This window comes from Phocoena phocoena, chromosome 16 (assembly GCF_963924675.1).
Source record: "Phocoena phocoena chromosome 16, mPhoPho1.1, whole genome shotgun sequence".
NCBI classification, from domain to species: Eukaryota; Metazoa; Chordata; class Mammalia; order Artiodactyla; family Phocoenidae; genus Phocoena; species Phocoena phocoena.
Window position 1 is genome coordinate 64,086,035 of NC_089234.1, and position 25,101 is coordinate 64,111,135.

The 25,101-nt window shown below is 37.8% G+C and overlaps 1 protein-coding gene across 2 annotated transcripts; it reads right to left on the reverse strand.

The window, feature by feature from the left end:
- SIRT1 (sirtuin 1) lies at window positions 1-25,101 on the reverse strand. 2 transcript variants are annotated; one of them, XM_065893796.1, is made up of 9 exons: window positions 24,696-25,101; window positions 23,235-23,351; window positions 21,909-22,150; window positions 20,463-20,615; window positions 9,280-9,427; window positions 8,505-8,584; window positions 7,507-7,693; window positions 5,057-5,608; window positions 1-2,060 (listed from the first exon to the last, which is right to left on the reverse strand). In XM_065893796.1, exons 1-9 carry the CDS (start codon window positions 25,066-25,068, stop codon window positions 1,732-1,734), a joined length of 2,181 nt encoding a protein of 726 aa, XP_065749868.1. In that variant the 5' UTR covers window positions 25,069-25,101; the 3' UTR covers window positions 1-1,731. The 2 variants fall into 2 exon arrangements, with proteins under 2 accessions (XP_065749868.1, XP_065749870.1); XM_065893798.1 differs by lacking the exons at window positions 20,463-20,615; window positions 21,909-22,150; window positions 23,235-23,351; window positions 24,696-25,101 and adding an exon at window positions 9,930-9,962 and having other exon boundaries at window positions 1,732-2,060.

Sequence of the window (25,101 nt, forward strand, 5' to 3'; positions counted from 1 at the left end):
GTCAAATGACAATTTTAATAGACTTTAAAACAGTGTACAAGTATAAAACACTGGTTTTGTATTTCAAAAGTTGGAGGAAGATATCCAGTCATTAAACAGTCTACAAAACATATGCCAGTAGATTACATAAAAGACTATGTACAATATAAAAAGAGCTGAAAACAGTCTTCACTGTAAAAATAAGTTAAAACAAATTTTTCAATTTAAAATATTATCTATAGCACAAACACAGATCATGCAAATGGCAAACTAAATATACTGCATTCTTTAGTGTAGTCAAATTCAGATTGAGACATCTTTCAGGTAGGGAAATGGCCATTCAATAAAATTCTTTTCTCTGGAAGTAACGGTCCTAGCTGGGTACTTTATGCTTAAAGAACAGCTATATTTCAAACCCTTTTTGTTAAACTGTAATAAATACTAAAGCAACACAGGAATACTTTATTTGAAAGCAATATTGGGGGAAAGGTCTGCAAAATAAATTCTTACTGTGCAATTTTATAAAGTATGAACTGTTTTTTAAAGGCTAGAAGCTTCTGCAGCTGAAAAAGTTGATCTCTAGTTTTAAGGCAGGCTAAGCTTTTAAATACGTTATAAGAACTAGTTTAATTAACTATTCTGCTATTACAAGTTACACCACGCTCATCTCCATAGTACTAGGCTAGTTGTTTGGTGTTTATTACACACCAAATCCTCCCAACAGGAAACATGTACTTACTGGCTTTGAAACTGTAATCAGGGGGTCTGCTGCTCTCATTTATGGGGGGTGGGGGGAGAGGTAACAGTCCAAAATACTACACTCTCCCCGCCAGTTGAAGTACCATTATTATTGATTCATAAAGGCTTTGCAGATTCACATCTTGGCAGTTTAATACCTATGGAGATTGATAGGTATATTTAAATAACGATGGCAAATATTCTCGAAACTAAGGGGACCCAGGCAGGCACTATTGTTTCTAAAGCAATTGAAACATTTCCAAAGCATTTATTTGTTTTTTAGGTTAGTTTTATAAGCCAATATAGACGATTACTATATGGCCACAGGAAGTACAAAAGCCATCTTCATTTGAACAAATACCATATTCCTGAAACTGTTAGCACCAAGTCTCACTTTAAAAAGCAAAGACAACTGAGTGCTCTCCCACATATTGTTGACTTCCTTCTACTCAGATTGCATGTCATGAGATATTTTTAAAAGTTAGCTGCCACAAGTTCTGGAAAATGCCAGTGTTTGAAAATAGGTAATTGTGCTATAAAGAATCAAAAGTTTAGCGGAACAGAGAATGAGGATTTCAAACCATTCAGTGTTACAAAGAAAAGTGTGAAAATACCATTCTTTGGTCTAGATTAGCTGTTCCCTTTACATTAATTTAACATTCCAATGGCTTTTTGAAAATTTTAAAATGTTGAACCTCACTAGGCAAAAACAAAATTATATATACATATGGATGTATCATACAAATGAACCTTTAAAAGAAAGTCTTGTCCAACAGCTGATTAAAGATACTTAGGTACCTTTCTGTTTTAAAAAAAGAGTTAGTGTTTGAGTGTATAAGCACAGAAATAAGTAAGTTAAAAATTACCCATGGGGGAAAAAAACTTTTACCAGTCTATAAATAATATACCTTTCTGGTGTCCTTGCTCTACTGAGTTCACAAGTAAACATTCAATTTGACATGCTCAAGATCCTAATGCTGGTGGAACAATTCCTGTACCTGGACAAATATTACATTATGATTTGTTCGATGGATAGTTAATGCATGTTGCTTCCTGTTTCATAGATGTAGCTTCATTAACTGCCTCTTGATCACCTCCATCAGCTCCAAATCCAGTTCCTCCGGCTCTCTCATTAACATCAGCATCATCTTCCAAACCATTGTAAAATTCTTCAATCTCACTTTCATCCTCCATAGGTTCTTCTAAACTTGGACTCTGGCATGTTCCACTATCACTGTTACTGCCACAAGAACTAGAGGATAAGACATCATCTTCAGAGTCTGAATATACCTCAGCACCATGGAAAATATAACGGTTTGGTGGTAAAAACAGATATTGATTACCTGAAACACAGTAATAAGAGAGAAGTGGGTTATTTCCAGTTTTCTAAGACTTGGTCTGAGTGGGCTGTCTGGAATAAAGTGTAGCTTTTAGCCTTTTACCTGAGTATCATTACTAGAGGCTATTACTGTAGTTTCTCAAACACAAGCTATAGACTCAGTCCTGCATGAAAATCTTAGTTCTGCCACTCATCAACTTTGTAAATTGGGAGTTTTCTCTGTGCCTCAATTTCCTCATCTGGATATGAAATAATTTTCACAACCCTATGAGGCAAGTATGAAAAAAATGTAGACAGCCACGTTCAATGAAACTCCCTTTGAACAGATTTGATGAAATGAAATGAAGTATCCAGCCCACCACCACCCACCCTCTGAATCTATTTTTACAAGAGTCCTATCACGTTAAAGTGTGAAAAGCACTGATCTAGCACTGGCCTTTTAAGCTTTCTTTCCCAACTCCCTCCCAAATTAGCATTCGCAGTATAAGATTTGACCTCCAATGGTAAGAAGTATTCCCTGCTTTTGTTTACATTTTGATGTAAGTGAATGGGTAGGAACCTTAAACATTAATGATGAAATGTTTTATACCCTTATATTCACAAGCACCAAGTACCTTCTGACTTAAGTCTGTTATCACACCGTTATATTTATTGCACCATATCCCAGACTGACTCACAAAAGCCTAACTGCATAGTTTATCTGGAGTGACATAACATCTACCAAACGTTTCTCTTCAAAATGACTTTCAAGCTTTTTTATACCCCATCATGACCCAGTTCTCACCTATTATGTGCTGTAGCATGGAAACCACTTATTCCATTGTGTTTCAGTGACTGGAGAAAGAAAACCCCACCTGGTGCTTCTAATTAGGGCCATGTCCTTTGAATCACATCCCCTCAGTCTGTTAAAGGGTCGCAGCCCGTGGCTCTCCTGCCCTTTCTATAGGTTAGGCCATGTTTACAAAAAGAACACTTCAGGGACTTCCCTGGCAGTCCAGTGGTTAAATTAAGACTGCTCTCAATGCAGGGGGCCTGGGTTCTATCCCTGCTGGGGGAACTAAGATCCTGCATGCCGTGCAGAGCAGCCAAAAACATAAATATATTAAAAAAAAAAATTCTTTCTGCTCTGGCCTCCCCTGAAGAACGGAATCATCTATTTCTCAGTGGACATACCCTATACCTGTCTGTTTCTGCCCTCTTGGCAACCCTCAAGACATTTACATTTTACTTCCTATATGCTCCAACTTCCTCCTTTTCATTCTCGACTTCCTATATGCTCCAATTCCTCCCTTTCTGCCTCGACCTCACAACAAACAGTGGCAAACTAAAATGAGTAAAGTCCAGCTGTTGTTTGGTTTTAACCACTAAAAATGTTAAGTTTTACACTCTTTACATCCGTTATCTTTTCAAATGCTATGAGAGAGAAGTAGATCTGACAACTCAGTCTAATTCCAAAGCCTGTACCTTTAAAGGTCTAAATTGGTAGAATAAAACCAAGGTATGATACCAATTTCCTGGGGCAGAGTTTTGTATGTTTGACCCATCTGTCAAAAAGACAGCCAGAGAATGCTGCCAGTGCGTAGGGAGACTTTGTGTATGATACAGACTTATCTTACCTGACTAAATCAACAGTAATTTCTCTACTTCTGACACTTGCCACATTTGAAAGCGTAAGTATTCTTCTATGCTCTTTCTAGCTTCCCCCCCGTAGACTTTCCCTAATTACAGTTCAAGACCGAAGTCAGGTTTTTTAGAAAGCCTTCAATAACCTAGTGCCCTCCAAGTAGCATAAACCTTTTAAAATATCACCTATTTTTTTCTCATTCACCTATTTTTGTAATTATATATACAAATATCAGTAGCTTGATCAGTGTCTCCAGAACTTGCTGTATGGAAAATGCCCAAAGGCTTATTCAACTGAACTAAAATTTATTTAGAGCAAATGATTACAACACTTAATACATTTGTCTCAAATTTGTCAGTTTTCACCACGTATAATAAGTGGAATGGGACTTAATGTTTTAAGCTATACAAAGTTGTCGCATCTAAGAGCACAAGTTTCTGTTTGATTAATAATACTTGGTCATAAGTGGTTTCAAAAAGTAGAAAGTGATTTCACTTATGTTAATACTTATGGATAGAGGTTAAGAATCCGCCTGCCAATGCAGGGGACACGGCTTTGAGCCCTGGTCTGTGAAGATCCCACATGCTGCAGAGCAACTAAGCCCGTGCGCCACAACTACTGAGCCCTAGTGCTGCAACTACTGAAGCCCATGCGCCTAGAGCCCGTGCTCCACAACAAGAGAAGCCACCGCAATGAGAAGCCCGCTCGCCGCAACTAGAGAAAGCCTGTGCACATCAACAAAGACCCAATGCAGCCAAAATTAATTATTTTTTTAAAAAGACTTCCCCTGTGTCAAAACAGGGTAGATGGTATTTCTGATACTCAGTGGTGAAGAACCAGCTGTTTTCTAGATCTGAAACAACACGACCTAATGGTTAAGAGAACCCAGAATCCACCTGGTTCTTCCACACCCTAGTCATTACCTTGCCTGGGGTACTTAACCTCTATGGTCCTCGGTTTCCCACCTGTACCAGAGTAGTAATAGTTCCTGCCTCAGGATACTAAAATCAGAAAATGTGAAGTCACTACTGCCCCACAGTAAGTACCCAAATCTCAATCATTTCTACTAGCTAAAGCTCTCACCAGAAAACGGCAGAGCACTCAGTATTTCCCAATTAAATGCTTACCTTCTCATTCCCTAGAGAAACACAAGGTACAGAGCATGCTTTCACACCACTTTTCCCCCATATTATGGAAGATACTGTTTTATCTTTTTCTGGCTTAAAATCTCAACATTACAGTTTCTCTAAACACAATCAACTATTACATTTAGCCGCATAAAATTCCCCTAACTAGCCTGCCAAAATGGCTCACTTCTTACAAATATTTCTTTAGAATAATTATAACCTTCAAAATGTTTCAACAGCCTTTCTTACCATCAAGCCGTTTACTAATCTGCTCCTTTGCGAGTCTAGCTGGCCAGCATTTTCTCACTGTTTCAGCAACTGAAGTTCTTTCATTTTTCTCCCCAGTACTGGAGGCAACATTCTTCAAATCCGGACTCTCCAACTGTTCAACGCTCCTAGCAGAAGTCTGTACTTCCTGTAATTTTTCTTCAACACAGTTTTTTGATTCAGACGCATCTGGATCATCAACATTACTCTTTGTTTCTTGGTCTAAAAGAGTGACAATCACTGAAGAATCTGCTGGTGAGGTTCCTTCTGGTGAACTTGAGCCTTCTGAAATATTGAGGGGTGTGGGTGGCAACTCTGACAAGTGAGCCAATTCTTTTTGTGTTCGTGGAGGTTTTTCAGTAATTTCTGAAAGCTTTACAGGGTTGCAGCAAAGTTTGGCGTATTCACCACCTAACCTGTGACACAATTCATTAATAATGACATCACAGTCTCCAAGAAGCTCTACATCAAAATGCAGGTGAGGCAAAGGTTCCCTATTAATTAATATCTGAGGCACTTCATGGGGTATGGAACCTAAGAATAGGGTGAAAAAAGTAAGAATTAGAGAAAGGAAAGGAGGTACACTAATAAAACCAAAAGAAATGCACTATGTAAAAATCTAACAATTCCCTGGCAGTCCAGTGGTTAGGACTCTGCGCTTTCATTGCCACGGCCAGGGTTCTATCCCTGGTCAGGGAACCAAGATCCTGCAAGACCTGAGGCATGGCCAAAAAAAAAAAAATCTAATATGCTCCCAATACCAAAGAAGACACCCAACTCTAGTATTCAACCAAGCTATTACATACCATCAAACTATCAAGTAAACAGATAGGCAGCAAAATTTCAGGTTCTGCTCCTGTCACCTGGTTACCTCTGGGTAATCGCCTCACTTTTTATTCTATTTCCTTGTCTGTATAATGGGGTAATAACAGTACTTCTCCACAAGCCTGCAGTGAGCACTGAGTTAATATGCAGAGAAGAGTTCTTGGCACAGTATAGGTAATAGTTATTCTACTAAAATGGCTTCTGATATGTGCAAATTCATACCAGTCTGTTCTCCACTATTATGTACCAATGTCTTACATTTTTTTAGAAGTACCTTTGCCTATCACCAACACGTTTTACTACCCCACAGGAAACTTGGAAGAAGTTCTCTGCCTCACATTTAAATAGAAAAAAATAACATGCAAATTATACATTAAATTTTCTTTTTTTTTGTTACAAATTGTCCTATAATCTACTTTAACAGAATTTCACAGCTACTTGAGGAAGGCTGAGTTAAACTGCTAAAGCCACTACATGTGGGCTAGGAAAAAGATGCAGAATTGGAGAGTTTAACTCTGTTTCTTCCAGCAGTTTGCTCTATCTGTTTGCTGGTATGGGGGTCCAATTTTAATTCTCCAGTTAAGGGTTTGATATACTCTCCTCTCCTCCTTCCCTCACTTTTATGGCACAAATGATGCTACTAAATTAGTACCTCTATCTTCCTCCCCCTTGCTTGCTCATTAGAGGGAGAAAAAAGGTAGTATGGGAGCATGGATTAAAGAAATATTCCTGAGAATAATAGGGACTTAAATTATTTTTGAGCATTTTTATACACATGAACACCCTTGTGGGTAGAGCTGATCCACATACAATGATTGACAAGGCATGACTGTTATTCTTACAAAAACAAACCAATCATTGTGAGCCCCAAAATTCTATTTTACATGAGTACGTTACACATCTATCAAGCTATACATCTGAACTTACTGGACCAAAAATCAATTACATTTGAAAGATTAACTACTCAAATTAAGACTAAAAATACAGATTATTTTTAATGTTTCCTCAGTATATGTAAAATTAGCTCATGCTAACTCCTGCCACATTAAAGCACATTCCACTGAAAAGTTTAAGTTGAACTGTTTCCCCTTGTTATTACTTCTGTTTTGAAAGCCCTCTTGCCCCACTGAAATGTCAGATTAACCAATCTTCCTGAGCAAGAATATTGTCACCTAAAAAAATTAAAGCTTGGGGGCTTACCTGGTGGCACAGTGGTTAAGAATCCGCCTGCCAATGCAGGGGACATGGGTTCGAGCCCTGGTCTGGGAAGATACCACGTGCCGTGGAGCAACTAAGCCCGTGTTCTAGAGCCCACAAGCCACAACTACTGAGCCTGTGCTCCTAGAGCCAGTGCTCCGCAACAAGAGAAGCCACCACAATGAGAAGCCCGCGCACAGCAATGAAGAGTAGCCCCTGCTCACCGCAACTAGAGAAAGCCCACGTGCAGCAACGAAGACCCAACGCAGCCAAAAAAAAAAAAAAAAAGTCCGGCTCTTCACCACTCTTGAACAAAAAACAATAATATCATTGGGGTCTACTCTACAGACCCACAACCCATGGCAAAATATACAGAAATGGTTCTCTAAAAAAAATCATCACCCACTTACTCGGAATTAGTGCTACTGGTCTTACTTTCAGGGAAGACCCAATAACAATGAGAAGATCAACTTCATCTTTGTCATACTTCATGGCTCTATGAAACTGTTCTGGTAAATTTTCACCAAAAAAGACAATCTCTGGTTTCATGATAGCAAGTGGTTCATCAGCTGGGCACCTAGGACATCGAGGAACCACCTGCATGTTCCAGATTTTAGTTGAGGTGGGAAAGAGAAGGGCAAGCCCGAGTTAGAGTCAACATTTCCACACTTCCCAAGAAATCATTTCAAAATTATCAAAGAAAACAGAAAAGCTGTGGGTAAATAGGGAAAACTGGATTAAACCTAAACATCAACTATCAATGACCCGTTAAGTTTATTAACATACAATGAAATACAATTGTGCTATTATCTGTGTATGCTGCTATTATATCTGTATAGACCTACATTTGATATTCAAGAGTCCATTATATATTAAGAGGAAAAAGCAGCATGTGTATATATGTACACAGATGAGACTTAACTTTTAAAAAATTAAAGTCTGTAAAATACGATTCCATTTTAATATGCTATCTTCTCATAATTATATGATTATATATGCAACTAAGCATACAGAATTTATTTCTGGATGGTTTTTATTCTCTGCCATATTTTCCTGTATTTTTTGATAAATGAGCGTACATGAAATATTTTTTACAAAATGAATCTGACAGGCACTTTTAAAAAGGGAGAGTAAGGAGAAAAACTAATGTTAAGTAACACCACACTTAATGATCTGGGTTTTTATTTTAGGCTTATATATTAGGTAGTCAACTTCATCAATCAAGAGATTATGTAGCAATGGTTTTAACTTAAGGTTTTTGTGTATTTCTCTGGAATTCCCAATGGTAACTAATATTTGTTTTCCTGGATGTTTCTGTACCACATAAATACTTCCAGAGAAAAAGGACTGAGGTAAAAGAAACAGATCAGAGACATGCACAGTTCCTAAGATATGGGTGATAAATTACCTGATTAAAAATATCTCCTCGTACAGCTTCACAGTCAACTTTGTATTTACAAATCAGGCAAGATGCTGTTGCAAAGGAACCTAAAAACAACCAACAAATATATGCTTTATTAAAGAAATTTTTCCATTTCTTCAATAACGGTTATAATGTAAGCTTGACAACAGAAAAGCTAGTGACTTTAAAATTTTTAAGAGACTCCGTGAGAGAGATGCTGATATAATGATGCTTCCTAAAGCTACTCTTTTAATAAAATATACCAACTCCTCCAGGACTAAAACTGCAGACTTGGAAGGTTACAACTGTATTACCTTAGCTTAACAGCTGTGTTTCAAAAACAGTTTAGATACATAAGAAAATGGTCTGTTCATACTTGTTTTAGATTTAGTCTTCAAATTTCTGAAGCCTACATCTGAACTACTCAGCAGTTCCTTTGGTTTCCTAAAGATGCCATCTTTTTTTCATCCATAGCTAATATTACTTTTGTAATCAAAAAAGGTTATTTAAAAGAATTTAATGTTACATAATTGCTGCATCTTTTGAAATCCAAAAGCACATTAATATCTGACATTTTGTACAATTAAGTGTCAAGGCCAATATTTCTGGTTTCATATTTTTGCAATCTACTTTCCTTCATTTATCTACAATTGATCAGATAACATGATTGAACAATAAGGCTTAATCTCCATTCCTGGATGGCAGCCTTTTTTCTAATCCTAACTTTTCCTACAAAACTAACTAATATGTAACAGAAAAAGCAATCCTGAAGTTTACTAACCATGACACTGAATTATCCTTTGGATTCCTGCAACCTGTTCCAGTGTATCTATGTTCTGAGTATAGTTGCGAAGTAGTTTTCCTTCCTTATCTGACAAGGCTATGAATTTGTGACAAAGAGATGGTTGGAATTGTCCAGGATATATTTCCTAGATAACGCAAAAAGCAGAAAAAAGATTATGTAAGTGTTAACAAATGTCACAGGTTTAACAACAACAAAAAAACAAAACCACCAATGATAATTAAAAAATACATGAGCATCTCAAAGCATCTAGATGGATGCCACACACACTTACGAAAGGATTGTTGCTGTCATATGTGTAAAACTCAGCAATTAGTGAACATGGCCTCTTGAAAAGGATAAAGTCGACCCACAAACATCTCTTATAAATGCTAATTGATATTTTAATAAAAGTCAGAAGAAATACATACCTTAATATATATCTTAATTTTTGTTGGCTGCAAATGATTTTTTTTGTAAGGAAAAAGGGAAAAAGTTTAAATTGAAATTAAAGATATCAAAGATATGGTGACTTCTTTTTTAAAACTAAAAAAGGCACTGTCAACATAATATTAAAAAATTTTTTGATTCATCATTTATTATAAATATCAACCTGTTGGAAGTTTAAAGCTGAAGTTTTAATTCCTTACCAAAATTGTTTTCCTTCCACTGCACAGGCACATACTGGTATAGTATAGAGTTGCTCATGAATGCTGAGTTGCTGGATTTTGTGTGTGTGTTTTTCCCCCCAAATAATGCTTCAATGCTGTTTCTTCTTTAAAAACAAAGAATTCAGATATACACATGGCAAAAAGATCAGAGAAAAAGTATCAATTTTGGTCCTCTCAACTTTTGACAGTGTTTTCATTAAACTTCATTTAGTAAGTGACTATGGCAAAGGAAGTTTCTTCTCTTTTTTCTTTGAAGTAGTAGTTCTGCCTACTTCCTTACCATTCATTACAGCCTCTAACCTATTACAATGCTAGCAAAAAAACAAGATACAACCTTATGTCCATCAACAGAGGACTGGTCTGACAAATAGGGTACATCAGTTATAGTGGAGTATGCAGCCATTAAAATGAATGAGGGAGGTCTCGAGACACTGACCTGGAAGATGGCCCATGACATATGTGAAAAAAAAAAAATCAAGCTAGTCACCACTGTGTAGCTTTGTTTTTGTTTTGTTATTAAGCAAAAACGGGAAGTATATGCAAAGTATACAGATACATTAATTTAAACATCAAGTCAGGAAGGATACAAACAATCTATAAAATGGGGATGGGGGTAGGGGACTTCACTTCTGACATTATACAAAAAAGTCTGACAGTTAAGATTCTAGATGACTACTTCTAAACTACTTAATATTTCAAGTTTAGAAAAAACTACTGGGATACCTTTTAAGTAAAAATAATACGCAAATCTCATTATAAAGACTATCACATCCATGTCCATATGCTGCTGAAAACCCAAGAATTCTGCCTCATTCAAATTTTTATCATAAAGTTCATGAACTTTGCAATTTAAGAAAGACAATGCATATAGAAAGAAGTAACAAGTGAAGAGTTTATTAAAGCTAATGTTTTAGAAAACTGAAAGCCACATTATGTTTTGGACCATTAGGTTGTGCTCTCTATTAATCACTGTTTTCTTCCCAGGTTGCTTTGTTCTAATACATTTAGAGGATTAAACACCAGCACCTTGCAAACCTCCCCTCTGGAAACAGTTGTTAAAGAGTATTTTAACAAATATTATAATATTCTAGGCAACAGATAAAATAGGATCTAAAGTAGTAAGGAAAGTGCTAATAGCACGCCAAAAGCAGCACAAGAACAAATGGCTGACTACCTCCAGAACAAGGTTGGGCAGAGTACCAGGACTCCATCCTCCCGGAATGAACTTTTGTGTGCCTTATCCCCACCCTTTTCAAAAGGGGGAGGGTGGGCTTCCCTGGTGGCACAGTGGTTGAGAGTCTGCCTGCCGATGCAGGGGACACGGGTTCGTGCCTCAGTCCGGGAGGATCCCACGTGCCGTAGAGCAGCTGGGCCCGTGAGCCATGGCCCCTGAGCCTGCGCGTCCGGAGCCTGTGCTCCGCAGCGGGAGAGGCCACAACAGTGAGAGGCCGGCGTACCGCCAAAAAAAAAAAAAAAAAAAAAAAAAAAAGGGTAAGAAGAACAAAAACCTGTGGGACACTAGATTCAGCTCTACACTCTAGTTTCCCTTCATGTCGTATCAGTTCAGGGAAATTTAGTCCTTAAATTTACCAATCAATTCCTGTAGTTGGGAATAATTTATGAAGGGTTTGTTTCATCTTATAAGCCTACATTTTATGATGATTTGAAACTTAACTTTGTCTCTTTTCTTTCAAATATGTAGTGGACCATGTCTGGATCATTAGATTTAATACTGTGTTCAAACTAAGGGATATAATCTGAAATAATGGGAAAAAAATTACTCTGAAAGGACTTTTTAATAGAATTACTCCTAAATCAGGATCTTACTTAACAAGGAAAGTTTGCTAAAAACTAATTGACTGGAGATACAACTTTCAGATAAAATATAGATTAATTCTTCATGTTGAAACTGTGACACTTTAGTTCTAAGCAAGACAGGCCATCCCAAATCTCAACCTCCTTAAGGCCCATTAAGGAACCAATCATGCGGGCTGGACCATTATTATTGCCACAGAGATCCATTTAGAATAGAGTGGAAGCACAGCTGGGACCAAAGGCTCAAATACTATTAAAATGACAGGCTGCTTTCACAGCAGTGTCCAGAAACATGCGAACAATCCAGTAATTGGCCATAGGCAACCAATGTGACCAAAACTAAAGCTTAGAACTATCTGCCCCAGTAAGCTTTCATGTAGAAATAATGGTTTTTCTCCAGAGATGCTCTCTGCTTGCTTGCTTGCTTCTTAAAATTTCTAGCAATATGAATGAGATTCCAGTCAAAAGCAGGGGTGTTAACTGCAGCCCCTCAAAACTAAAAGGACTCATCAAAGTTTGAGATGCCACTATTTGCTAGGTAGTAAGTAGGTAGAGCTGTTAAGAAACTAGAATTTACATTCTCCATGCTGTCAAAAAATAAGTGAAACTAATTGATCCTGGTAAGGAAGCTCCTCATAATCCCTGGTCTTGTTTCATTCATTCCACTAAACCATAGACTACTAAAAATCTTACCTATTCAATACTTGCAAAATAAAGTTAAGTCACCTGACCAATTTAACTACTTTTTTTCCTGTTAAACATGTGACTTCCCCAAGGAACTCAAGCTTCAGCAAACTTTTTCCACACTGGGACACCAGTTGGCAAGTATTTAAGGCTTTGCGGGCCATTCAGTCTCTGTCCTTACGGTCTATGTGGCAGCCACTCAAGTCTTCTATTGTAGTATATCTGCAGCCACAGGCAATAGGCCAATGAATGAGCATAGCTGTGTTCCAGTGGAACTTTATTTACAATCACTGATATTAGAATTTCATATAATGTTCATATGATGTGAAGTATTATTCTTTTGATTCTTTTCCCCATCCATTTAAAAATTTTAGTTCAAAGCTGTACAAAAAAAAGGCAGCGGGCCACATTTGGACTGAGGCTGTAATTTGCCGGCCCCTGTACTAATCTAACACAAGAGAACTTCAATTAGTCAAGCATTCATTACTACTTAATGTAAGTAACAGGCATAACAGCAGCACTTTATAATAATGCTGTAGAATGGGCTGAGGACTGGGTTTTTACATTTTCAAGGACTGTAAAGGAAAAGAACACAGTATGACAGAGTTCCCATGTGGTCCACAAAGCAGGTTACATTTACTACCTGGCCCTTTACAGAAAAAGGTCTGCTGACCCTCCTGTAGACATGTATCCCCCATCTTGCAGATGAAAAAACCAAAGCACAGAAGTAACGCCAAAAGTCACAAGAGCTAGCAAGTAGCAGAAGTATCATTCAAACCCAGTTTTGATGCCAAAGTGCAGCTCTTATCCACTACGCAATTTCTGATCCCTCAACCTCATGTTTCCTATTTTTCTTTTAGGCTAAATACCATTTCTATTAGGTATTGCAAATCAGTCCACTAAAACTAATCTAGTAAGTATATTTCACATTGCACATCCTTCACGGGATTAGTGGAGCCTGGAATTCCAATCACCCTCTAATGTAAAAACACTCTTCAAGAATACATGTTCTTGGGGACTCCCCTGGTGGCTGGCTGGTGGTTAAGACTCTGTGCTCCAAATGCAGGGGGCCCTAGTTTGATCCCTGGTCAGGGCCCACATGCATGCTGCAGCTAAAAGTTCACATGCCACAACTAAGGAGCTGGTGAGCCACAACTGAGGAGCCCGCCTGCGGCAACTAAGACCAAGCGCAACCAAATAAATAAAAAAACAAAAACAAAAAAAACCCACACATGTTCTCGGGAATTCCCTGGCAGTCCTGTGGTTAAGGACTTGGTGCTTTCACTGCCATGCCCTGGGATCAATCCCTGGTCAGGGAACTAAGATACACAAGCTGCAGGTGGCAACCAAAAAAACGCATGTTCTCACAAATCAGTATGAGAAAGAAAAGCATCTCAGTGGAAAAGAAAAAAAAAAAAAAATCTAAGAACAGACAGGCAACTCAAAGATATACACATGGCAAGTAGTAAGAAGCAGTCATCTACACTAGTAAAAACTGAACACTAATGAGAACATGCTAATTTTTAATTTATTACACTGATAGTTTTAACTGCCTTAAAAACAACTCTAGATATCCACTAACAGGAGACTGATTATATATATTGGGGTACAACTATCAAACAGTACTATGCAGCCTTTTCTTTAAAATGAGGTATATCTAAGTGCCGCCATGAAACTACTTCCACGGATATTAAATGGGAAAAAAGCACTGTAGAGAAAAGGGTATGTGATTCTGTTGGTAATCATTTTTAAAGTGTTATTAGAAACTTACAATACTTCTCCCCCCTACACACACACAAACAGGTTTACTCATTTTTTTTTTTTTCCTAGAAGGAAACCCAATGAAACATTTTACCATGGTAACCTTTGAGAAAGAGATTAGGGGTAGGGAAGACTGAAGGGAGAGGCCAACTATCATTTGTTGTGTACTGTTTGAATTTCTTCTTAAAACCATATACACAACATACACACCAACACACAGACACACACACACTTTCTAAAAAATACTTTAATACTAATAACGTATCACGGGAGGCTTTTATTGTGGGGGAGAGGGCATGGGCATGCTAAATCAGTTTTCTTGTACACTTCTACACTTCTGATGGGAGTATATATTGCTGCCTGCTTTCCAGGCAGCAATAAGGTAAAACAAATCAGGACCCTTAGCAGTTTTGCTTTCAGAAATTTATCCTAAGAACATTATAAACATACCAGAAAGGACAATCAGAGCAATACCTTTTTAATAACAGAAAGCAGGAAACATCCAAAAGGAACACTAGTTACAGCAGACCACTTGATGAACACTATGACCGTTATCAAGTATTCAAGCATCTGAAAGTTTATTAAACAGAAATACTACAAATCCAAAGCAGTAGGTAAAAGACCCCATTTTTATAATATACACCCAAATATAATACTCTACACTTATATGTAATCCACCTACACAAGTCAGTATTAACATACTGTCTTCAAGTGAATGGGACTGTGGCCTTTTTTGGGGGTGGGGGTGTGTGCTTTTTTTGATTTTTAAGTAATGAGCTGGTTTTGAGATTTCTTAGCTTTATAACTACATAATCTGGTATATCTGCACATTATCAATAAAGTGACAATTTATTGAATATACGTTTTTGGAAGTTCATATTTCTCCCTCTACTTTTTCTTGAATTTTATCACTTTAAGGGAAAGAACATTCACTGTACTCAATATGGGCGAGCAACTACACACTCTGAACACAGTCCTTTAAAAAAAAAAAGTTCTTTTATACAACCTCAGTTTCACCTTCACTGACTCTTAAACCACTCATTTTTATCAGTACCAGTGAATTTAGACTCCTCAGGACCATGACCACAACCTCATTATCAATTTAAACCCTTATTATGCAAGAGGACAACAGTTCAGAACAAGAATATATAGCTTTAATGTTGGCCTTAATTGTTCTTGTGTAGAAGAATTCAAAGCGGTACTAAAGCTAGGGGCACTTAACATGCTGGTGCTCAAACAGGGAGCAATTTTGCAAGAGACATTTGGCAACATCTTGACACATTTTTGATTGTTAAGACTGGGGTGGGGGGCTAATGGCATTTAAAGGGAGGAGGCCATTGGTTGCTGCTAAATATCCTACAGTGCACAGAACTGCTACTCACAGCAAAGAATTATCCATCCCAGAGTCAACAGGTTGAGAAACTGCTCTAATGAACCAGTTACCTCTTTCACACACCTCTCCGTTACTTTTGAGTTTCCAGTCTAGATGAAATCTGCTTCTTCTCAGTTATATACAATCAATGGCTTGATACATCTGTAGAAACTTTCCTTCCAAAATGCCTAAATTCACAATATTTCCTGTTTTCATGGCTTTCTATTAAATTTATTTTCTCTCAAAAGGAACCCTCCTACACTATTGGTGGGAATGTAAATTGGTACAGCCACTATGGAGAACATTATGGAGGTTCCTTAAAAAACTAAAAATAGAGCTACCATATGATCCTGCAATCCCACTACTGGGCATTTATCCAGAGAAACCTATACTTCAAAAAGATACATGCAACCCCAATGTTCATTGCAGCACTACTTACAACAGCCAAAACATGGAAGCAACCTAAATGTCCATCAACAGATGACTGGATAAAGATGTGGTAAATATGTACAGTGGAATATTACACAGCCATAAAAAAGAATGAAATAATGCCATTTGCGGCAACATAGATGGACCTAGAGATTATCATGCTAAGTGAAGTAAGCCAGACAATGACAAATATACCACTTATATTTTTTTAAAAAAAGAGATACAAATGAACTTATTTACAAAACAGAAATAGACCCACAGACATAGAAAAATACTTATGGTTACCAAAGGGGAAAGGGGAGGGGGGATAAATCAGGAGTTTGGGATTAACATATACACACTCCTATATATAAAATAGATAACCAATGAGGACCTACTGTATAGCACAGGAAACTATACTCAATATTTTATAATAACCTATAAGGGGAAGAATTCAAAGAATAGATACATATATATGTATAACTGAATCACTGTGCTGTACACCTGAAACTAACACAACATTGTAAATCAACTATACTTCAATTAAAAAAATTCATTTTCTCTCATAACTAGCAAAGTTACCATCTTTTAATTAACTTTCTCCTTAGTACAGACACTGGAAGAAAACTTTAGGTTATGACTATTTTACTCATGTATTCTTTTTGGAATCCAGTAAAATATTACAATATTTACATACTCTCCCCATCCTTCATTTTTAAATACTATCCTTTATTCTTTGTCCTTACTTATTTGTCCTTCAGCTTTTTCCTATTCATTTTTAGACCAAAATTAACTCAGTCTCTCTTACCTATTACTATTTATTTTAAGTGCTATTTCACCAACTAGGTACTTTCCTTTTGGCAGTTCCTAATGTAAGAATTGAAGTACAACAATCCTATATGAGTGGTAGTTATAAAGATTATTTATTTAGCTCCTACCATAACTTAAACGTTTATAGAGAAGTGAAACATGCTGCCCCTCCAACTTTTTCTTCTCCTAGGTACTATGAAATCTGTACACTGTAACACATCAACACTGTGCCATTTTTACTCCAATTCAGATATTTTATTTTCTCTTAGGCACTGTCTAGATTTCTATTATGTGTATTTTTATAGTTTGTCTTTGTAAGAATAATTCTTAATTGCTTTTATAGATTCTTACATGTCAAAACCAGTTTAAGCTAAAACTGAATACCCATTATATACCTTAGACAACTAAGGTTACAATCTTTCTCACCTTGCTATTTGTATTCTCAGTTACCACATTTTCCCCAAGTGTCAGGCAATTTAGTATATACTGAAGTAATGGGGAAAAAGCTGAAAAGTTAGTTTGAGCATGTTTTTTGTTTCCTCTCAGAACAAAGAATTTACAACAAAAACCTTGTGAGCATTACATAAATGCACTAGTGAATCAAGCTCTTATAATCAGATGCAAGATCAAAGTAAATTCTAGTTACTTGATGCCTTTCTTAAAGACTGCAGGAGGCACCGGTTCAATCCCTGGTCTGGGAACTAAGATCCCACATGTCATGCAGCGCGGCCAGAAAAAAAAAAATTGTTAATTTCTGATAACTAGAGCCAGTGTCCTAGGTCCAATTCAAGAAACCAGTAACTAAGTGACATTTCATTGGTGTTCAAAGTCATGCAGTAGAACCCCTAGCACCAGTATGTTAAAAACAGTGAATCTTCATGAATTCATATTCTTGTAACAAAGGAAAAGAGATACTCTACATTATTTGTTCAATTTAGTGTGAACCAGCTGTCTGTTCTAAAGGCTAGATATAGATGGCCATCATCACTGCTGATACATGAAGTTCCAAATTTTTTGTAAGTTTCAAGTTGATTACTGGAAAGATGCAAATTTCTTAGTAGCCTACAAAATTTTCAAATTTAGTTTTCAGTTCTAGCAAGTAAATCATATCCAAGAAAATCTAATATAATTTCCCCATTTTACTCTAATTCCCATTTATAAGCACACTTGCACACAAAAAAATTATTTCTTTAGACAGTCCATCAATCTAAGCTAGTACCATGTATTCTGAATTGGCAGAGCTCTTCTTATAGGTATGTAAATAGACCACATGATTTGAAAGTAGCTGAGGTTATCCCTTAATGGAAATTCAGGTCCACTTCACTTCTATGCTCATTAAATAATAACCAGTAATACAAAAGACCCTTTCAAATATACTAAAGTTTAGCAACAACAATTTTACAGTTTCTTTCCATAAAGCTAAACTATAGAGAAAAAGACTTCTAAAGTAAAATTTCTTGGGACTTCCCGGGTGGTCCAAAGGCTAAAGACTCCACGCTCCCAATGCAGGGGACGTGGGTTCGATCCCTGGTCAGGAAACCAGACCCTGCATGCCGCAACTACAAGATCCCGCGCACAGCAACTACAGACCCGGCACACCCAAATAAATAAATCTTTTTTTTTTAAATAAAAAAGATAAAATTTCTTGGGTATGGTATAATGCATAGTTATCCCTCCATATTTGCAGGTTCCACATCCTTGGATTCAACCAACTGTAGACTGAAAATATTCAGAGAAAAAGAATACCAGAAAGTTCCAAAAGCCAAGACTTGTATTTGCTGCACCAGAGACTATTAACATCATGTAAGCATACCTCTGAGACATCGTGAGTTTGGTTCCAGACCAAAGCAATAAAGTGAATTATCCCAGTAAAGTCAGTCAAATGAATTTTTTGGTTTCCCTGTACATATAAAGTTATTTTTATACTATATGGTAATCTATTAAGTATGCAATAGCATTATGTCTCAAAAAAAGTACATATCTTAATTAAAAATACTTTATTGCTAAAAAATGCTAATCATCATCTAAGTCCTCAGCAGTAACGAAGATCACTGATCCCAGATCACAGTAACAAATAATGAAAAAGTCTGAAATACTGTGAATGACCAAAATGTGGTACAGAGACACAAAGTGAGCAAATGCTATTGGAAAAATGGCACCTACAGACAGACTCACTTGATCACAATCCCTCAAATTTGTAAAAACAAAAAAGGCCCACAGAATATGTGAAAGGCAATAAAGTGAAGCAAAATAAAACAAGGTATGCCTATACTAGGTATTATAAGTAATCTAGAGGTGATTTAAAGTATACAGGGAGGGAACTTCCCTGGTGGTCCAGTGGTTAAGAATCCACCTTCCAATGCAGGGGACATTCAATCCCTGGTCAGGGAACTAAGACTCCACATGCCGCAGGGCAACTGAGCCGCGGTCCTCAATTAGAGAAGCCCCTCAAACCTCAACGAAGATCCAGCAACTAAGACCAGATGCAGCCAAAACTAAAATAAAAATTAAAAAAAAAAGTATACAGGGAGGATGTGCATAGATTATGTGCAAATACTATGCCATTTTATATAAGGGACTTGAGCATCCTCAGATTTTGGTATCTGAGGGATCCTGGAACTAATCCCCCTCAGATACCAAGGGAAGACTGTAACATCAAACTTTAAACTCCAGAGCAGAGCTGCCAAATAAAAACATAATATGAATCATATACACAATTCAAATTTTCTAGTAACCACATTAACAATGTGAAATCTTCTTCATTTATAACCCAATATCAAAGTATTATTATTTACACACATAATCATTATTTATATATATAATAGAACAGAATTTATATTTTGCATGTTTTCTATACTAGGTTTCCAAAATCTGGTATGTCTTCCACACTTACATAACACCTCAGAACACTTATGCATTCAACAGCCCCACGTGGCAAATGGCTTCTGAACTGAACAGAGGAGCACTAAAGACGCTAGAGCATAACAGATCAACCTTGACTCAAATGCAATCTAAGATTCTTCTCCACCTCTAATCACAAATTTCTCAGGCACATCCTCGTGTGTTAAAACCTAGCTACTATAAAACATACCAGGGCTTCCCTGGTGGCGCAGTGGTTGAGAGTCCACCTGCCGATGCAGGGGACACGGGTTCGGGACACGGATTCGTGCCCCGGTCCGGGAAGATCCCACATGCCACAGAGCAGCTGGGCCCGTGAGCCATGGCCGCTGAGCCTGTGCGTCCGGAGCCTGTGCTCCGCAACGGGAGAGGCCACAACAGTGAGAGGCCCGCGTACACAAAAAAAAACATACCAAAGGCAGATGTTATAATCTTTATGATTCATAAAAAATATTCAAAATCAAAACACTGATGTTACTTTTATATGATCTACTAACCTCTAAAAAAGCCTGGACAATGTAAAGGCCATTACTGAAGTGCAAATTTGAAAAATATGCAATAGCCTCTTCTTTGAAAATAAGCTCAATCCTAAAACGAAGAAAAGCAAATGACAGTCCCTTCTGGGAAGAAGGGAATTCTGACTAAAATGACTATTTCAATGATTTTACTCCACCACAGTACTAATAGTCAATTTACTAGACTGCCATTCAAAACAATTTCTCATGAGAGAAGGTCAAAGAAACAACTAGAAGAGTTTGTAGTACCTTTGCAAACTTGAAGAATGGTCTTGGATCTTTTCTGAAATATTCAATGTCAAACATTGCTTGAGGATCTGGAAGGTCTGGAAAGTCTACTGCAAGGCGAGCATAAATACCATCTCTTGACCTGAAGTCAGGTATTCCACAAGAAACAGAAACCTGAAATACGCATGGCATAATTTGTACAATTAAATCTTCTACTGCTACCTTAATAATTATTAGTCCTCTTATCACACAATTAGGGAAGAGCTGAAAAATATTTTTAGTTTGAAACTTCTTTTGGGGAATGGAGATAATGCCCTACTTTAACTTCTAATAGAAATAAAACACTCAGAAAACCAGTATAATTAAATCCATCACATATTCCTTTCATAATGGGGTAAAGAATTTTAAGTCAGGCTAACTTTAAAGCTTTATAAGCATTTAACCAACAAATTAAAACAATTCCAACTTGATTGAGAACGAAGTAAACCATTCCAAATTATTTTAACTAGAAAGCAGGCAAGAATTTCTATCACAGTGAACTATTTCCAAAGAAATCCCTCTTCTGGGTTAGAGTGCTACTACTTCAAGAACGCTAAATTTCTTTATTTTCCTTAAAAAACTATGTTGTACAATATTTCAATTTTTAAGAATAGATTTAAACACTATGCTTTTTCTACAAATAAACCTTGACATTACTAATAGGGACTTCAGAAGTTATCCTTTTGTTTCACAATTTTGTCAGCATTTACTCCACTTTAGCCTGAGAGCAAAACAAACTTGCCTAAATCACATTGGGGAGCAAAGTGCAACTATTCTTCATGATCATTTAAGATTAAATAACACCCTCCCTTAACCAAAAGGTTAGAAAGCAGGACTGATTTTTCTCCAACAGCTGTCCTGGTCGCTACCATGTAACATATTCTGCATTCAACACACAATATGAAATAGCCTAACTAACTAGTTACTTGAGACCTAAAGTGGAACAAATGAAAAATCTCAACCCACTACAATCACATCACCTTAATTTAAAATGTAGGAGAGGTAGGAATCTGTTACCTTTCCAACACTGCATTACTTGCCAACACATATTAGGCTCCCTGTTTCCCCATGAAGGTCAAACAAATAACCAATTTCTATATCAGACCCTGACACACTTTAAAGCAAGCAAAATTCCCTGCATCTCTTTAGAAGTTGTGGTATAATGTAGGTAAAAATCTTGCCTTAATTCCACTTACCTACTGTGCCAGTAAACAGACCTGAATCTTTTTTAAGGTTATCAAGAGGTTTTTAAAAAACTGAACCAATTTAGTAATTGCTCCTGCACTCACTTTTTAGCAGTTTCCAAACACAAATGCCCATCATCATATAAGGATAAATTCTACACCAGAAAAATGTTTCTGAATTGGGCAAGGCTTAAGAAAAAACATATACCACCTCCCATACTAGTGTTTTATACATCTTACATACCCCAGCTCCAGTTAGAACTATTATTTTTTTGCACTCTTGCAGTAATTTCACAGCATCTTCAATTGTATTAATATCTTTTCTTTTTTTCCTTTTTGGTGGTTCTGAAAGGATATTAATGACAATCTGCCACAGTGTCATATCATCCAATTCAGGTGGAGGAATTGTTTCTGGTAGTAAATCTTTAAGAATCGTTCGAGGATCTGTGCCAATCATGAGATGTTGCTGAACAAAACTATATGGACCTATATCAAGAGGGAAAAGAACTAGATCAGATCCACTTCCAAGTAACTGAAAATCTCATTTATTTTTTGAAGTAAGAAATTAGCAATGCTTAACACTGTTTTGCAGAGTAAAAAAAATGCACTATAAAGGTGTTTCATTCACAGCATCTTAAAATCTAACGCTATATCCCAAAGAGATTATTAGGGAGAGATCAGGAGTTGAGCCTGCCCCTAGAGCTATAAAATACCAAGTATGTATTTTAAGAGTCAAACTAATTAACTACTAGAATTAAATTTCTATGGTTAAAATCTAGAATACAACATAAACATGACAGAAATATGTACAAAAGCGTTCTACAAATCAACACAGGAAAGATCTTACCAGTCCCGAAAGCCCATACTATTTACCATTAAAGACATAAAGAAAAAAGAAAAGGAAATCTATACTTTACTATCTTTAAAATTTTTCCAGTAATAATCTTCAAGTTAATCTTAACCAGTCTCCCAAAATGATACATATACAATGCTGATGTTCTGAACTTTAATTCTTTACCCTGAAATTTCTTAGATCAGTTTCCTAGCTTGAGAAAACCAAAAATACAGTAAATATAAACACTAAAAATGAACTAATCATTACTATGTTTAAGCAGTCAAGGCATTTTTGAAAAAACCCAGCACATTAAAAGAAAGAACATTTTGAGATGGTTATGTTACTACCTTGGTATAAAAATCTGATACTGTGCTCTACTTCAAAATATTTCTCATTTCATCAAAATACTTAATAAATATTTACTGAGGACAAACTATGTGCCAGGCACTTTTCTAGGCACTGACAAAACAGTCTACAAATCAGTCAGAAATCCCTGCCCCCACGGGACTTATATTCTAGTACAGGAAACCAGCAATAAAAAAGTTACATACAGAGATTATTTTAAAACAAAAACAGTACAAAGCACTAGACTTTCCCTAAAACCAGGATGATATTAAATCTCATCAAACACCTAAGAACCTCATCACCAGGCTACAAGGGGACAGAGAAATATATTTTTTGTTGACATAAAAAGAGAATACTGAAAAAGATAGCTCTTAAACTGTGAGACCATACCTATCCGTGGTCTTGGAGTCCAGTCACTAGAACTTGCATGTGAGGCTCTATCATCCTCATCACTTTCACACGAATGGAAACCGTTGGTGATGATTTCATCACCAAACAGAAGATTATCTGCAAAAGAAACCAAAAGTAACTCAAGGTTTCTGAAACAATCTGCATCTAAAATTATAAAGATCTATAATTATGATGCAACAATTTTCAATGAATAAAACACTTAACATTCATACTGCCTGTGTAAAGAATGCCTACTGGATCAATCTGCACCATTCACAGGAACAGTATATCCTCATCTTTAGGGATTCTGCTCGGAATCTAAGTTTCAGTTCATCAAAATCTAGAAAGAAATTATGTCTACTTAATCAAAACACAAAAAGTAGTAACCTAGTTAGACTGAATTTATCGATCACAAATAATAGTTCATAAAACTTATCAAATAAAAATTTACCCAAAAAAGTCGTGCAACTATTACCATGGCAACTTGCACTTCTCTCATATAACACTAAACATACAAAAATACCTTTGCATTATTCATTTCCCTTATTTAACTATGTATCTTGAAAACAGGGGTTGTTTCTCTAATCCAATCCCTAATGCACACGTTGTTGCCTTTTGATATGATCAAATGGCCCACTGACTGGATTTATTGATACAAATATTAATAAAGACGCACATCTATCCGGACAGAAACTCTGAAACACTCAAGGATGACAAGACATATACAACTATCACATCTGCTTTACTATGCCAGAAAAATGGCAATTCGTGTTTCAGGGTTACATATACACACACAAGAAGATATTTAATCTAAGAACACGATTAGAGAAAAAATACTACTCAAAGTACTCTAAAACTACTATTACTCTCCTATGCCCACTATTAGTTGCACCACAGAGGGGTAACGTCTTTAGAAGCAACTACACTCTTTAAAATTTAAAACAAGTTTAAAAATAAAGGCCCTCCAAAAAAAAAAAAAAACCACACACACAAATTGCACAGGTGTCAGTTTGCAAAGGCAACTGCAAAAGGTTGGTGCAAGGGACAGTCAAAAAGTTTCAGGTTTAAGTGTGCGGGGGGTGGGGGGTGGGGGTGGGCGGAGAAGCAAGACATTTAACAAAAGCAATACGTTAAAAGAGTAGGAGGGGAGAGAAACTTTTTTTTAAACCAGCTGCGAGGCTAGCTCGCCCCGCGGCTGCGCAAAGCGCGAGGCCACTGGGGCGGGCCGCCGGCCGAGGGAGGAGGGAGGGGAGAGAGCGAGGGAGGGAGTGAGTCCTCGGGCCGCTCCGGCAGCCGGGCCCGCAGCCCCGGAGGCACGCAGCTAAGAAGGGCCCTAGTGAAGAGGGGGACGCCGCAGAGCCAGCCCCGAGCCCCCAACCCGCCCGACACTCCCCCACCCCAGGAGGGGCCCCGGGAGGGGGGGGGGGATGCGCAGTCCCGGCCCGCCCGCGCCCTGCGCACCTCGGTACCCAATAGCCGCCGCCGCCTCTTCCTCCTCCTCGCCCTCGTCGTCGTCGTCGTCGTAGAAGTCGTCGGCCGGCGGCGCCTCCCGGGATAGGCCCTGTAAGCCCGGCCCATTGTCTCCTTCTCCGGCCGCCGCCGCCTGGGCCTCCCGCCGCAGCGCCGCCGCCGGGCAGCCGCCGGCCGCCGCCGGCAGCTCACGTTCGGGGGCCGCCCCGCCGGGCTCGCCCGGGCTCCGCCCGACGCCGGGGCCGTCTCTCCGCGGCCTCTTGCGGAGCGGCTCCCCGGCAGGAGGCGACGGGGCCTCCCTCTCAGCCGTCACTGCCGAGGGGGAGCCGCCGGGCTGAAAGGCGAGCGCCGCCTCGTCCGCCATCTTTCAACTGCCTCTCTGGCCCTTCTCCCTCGC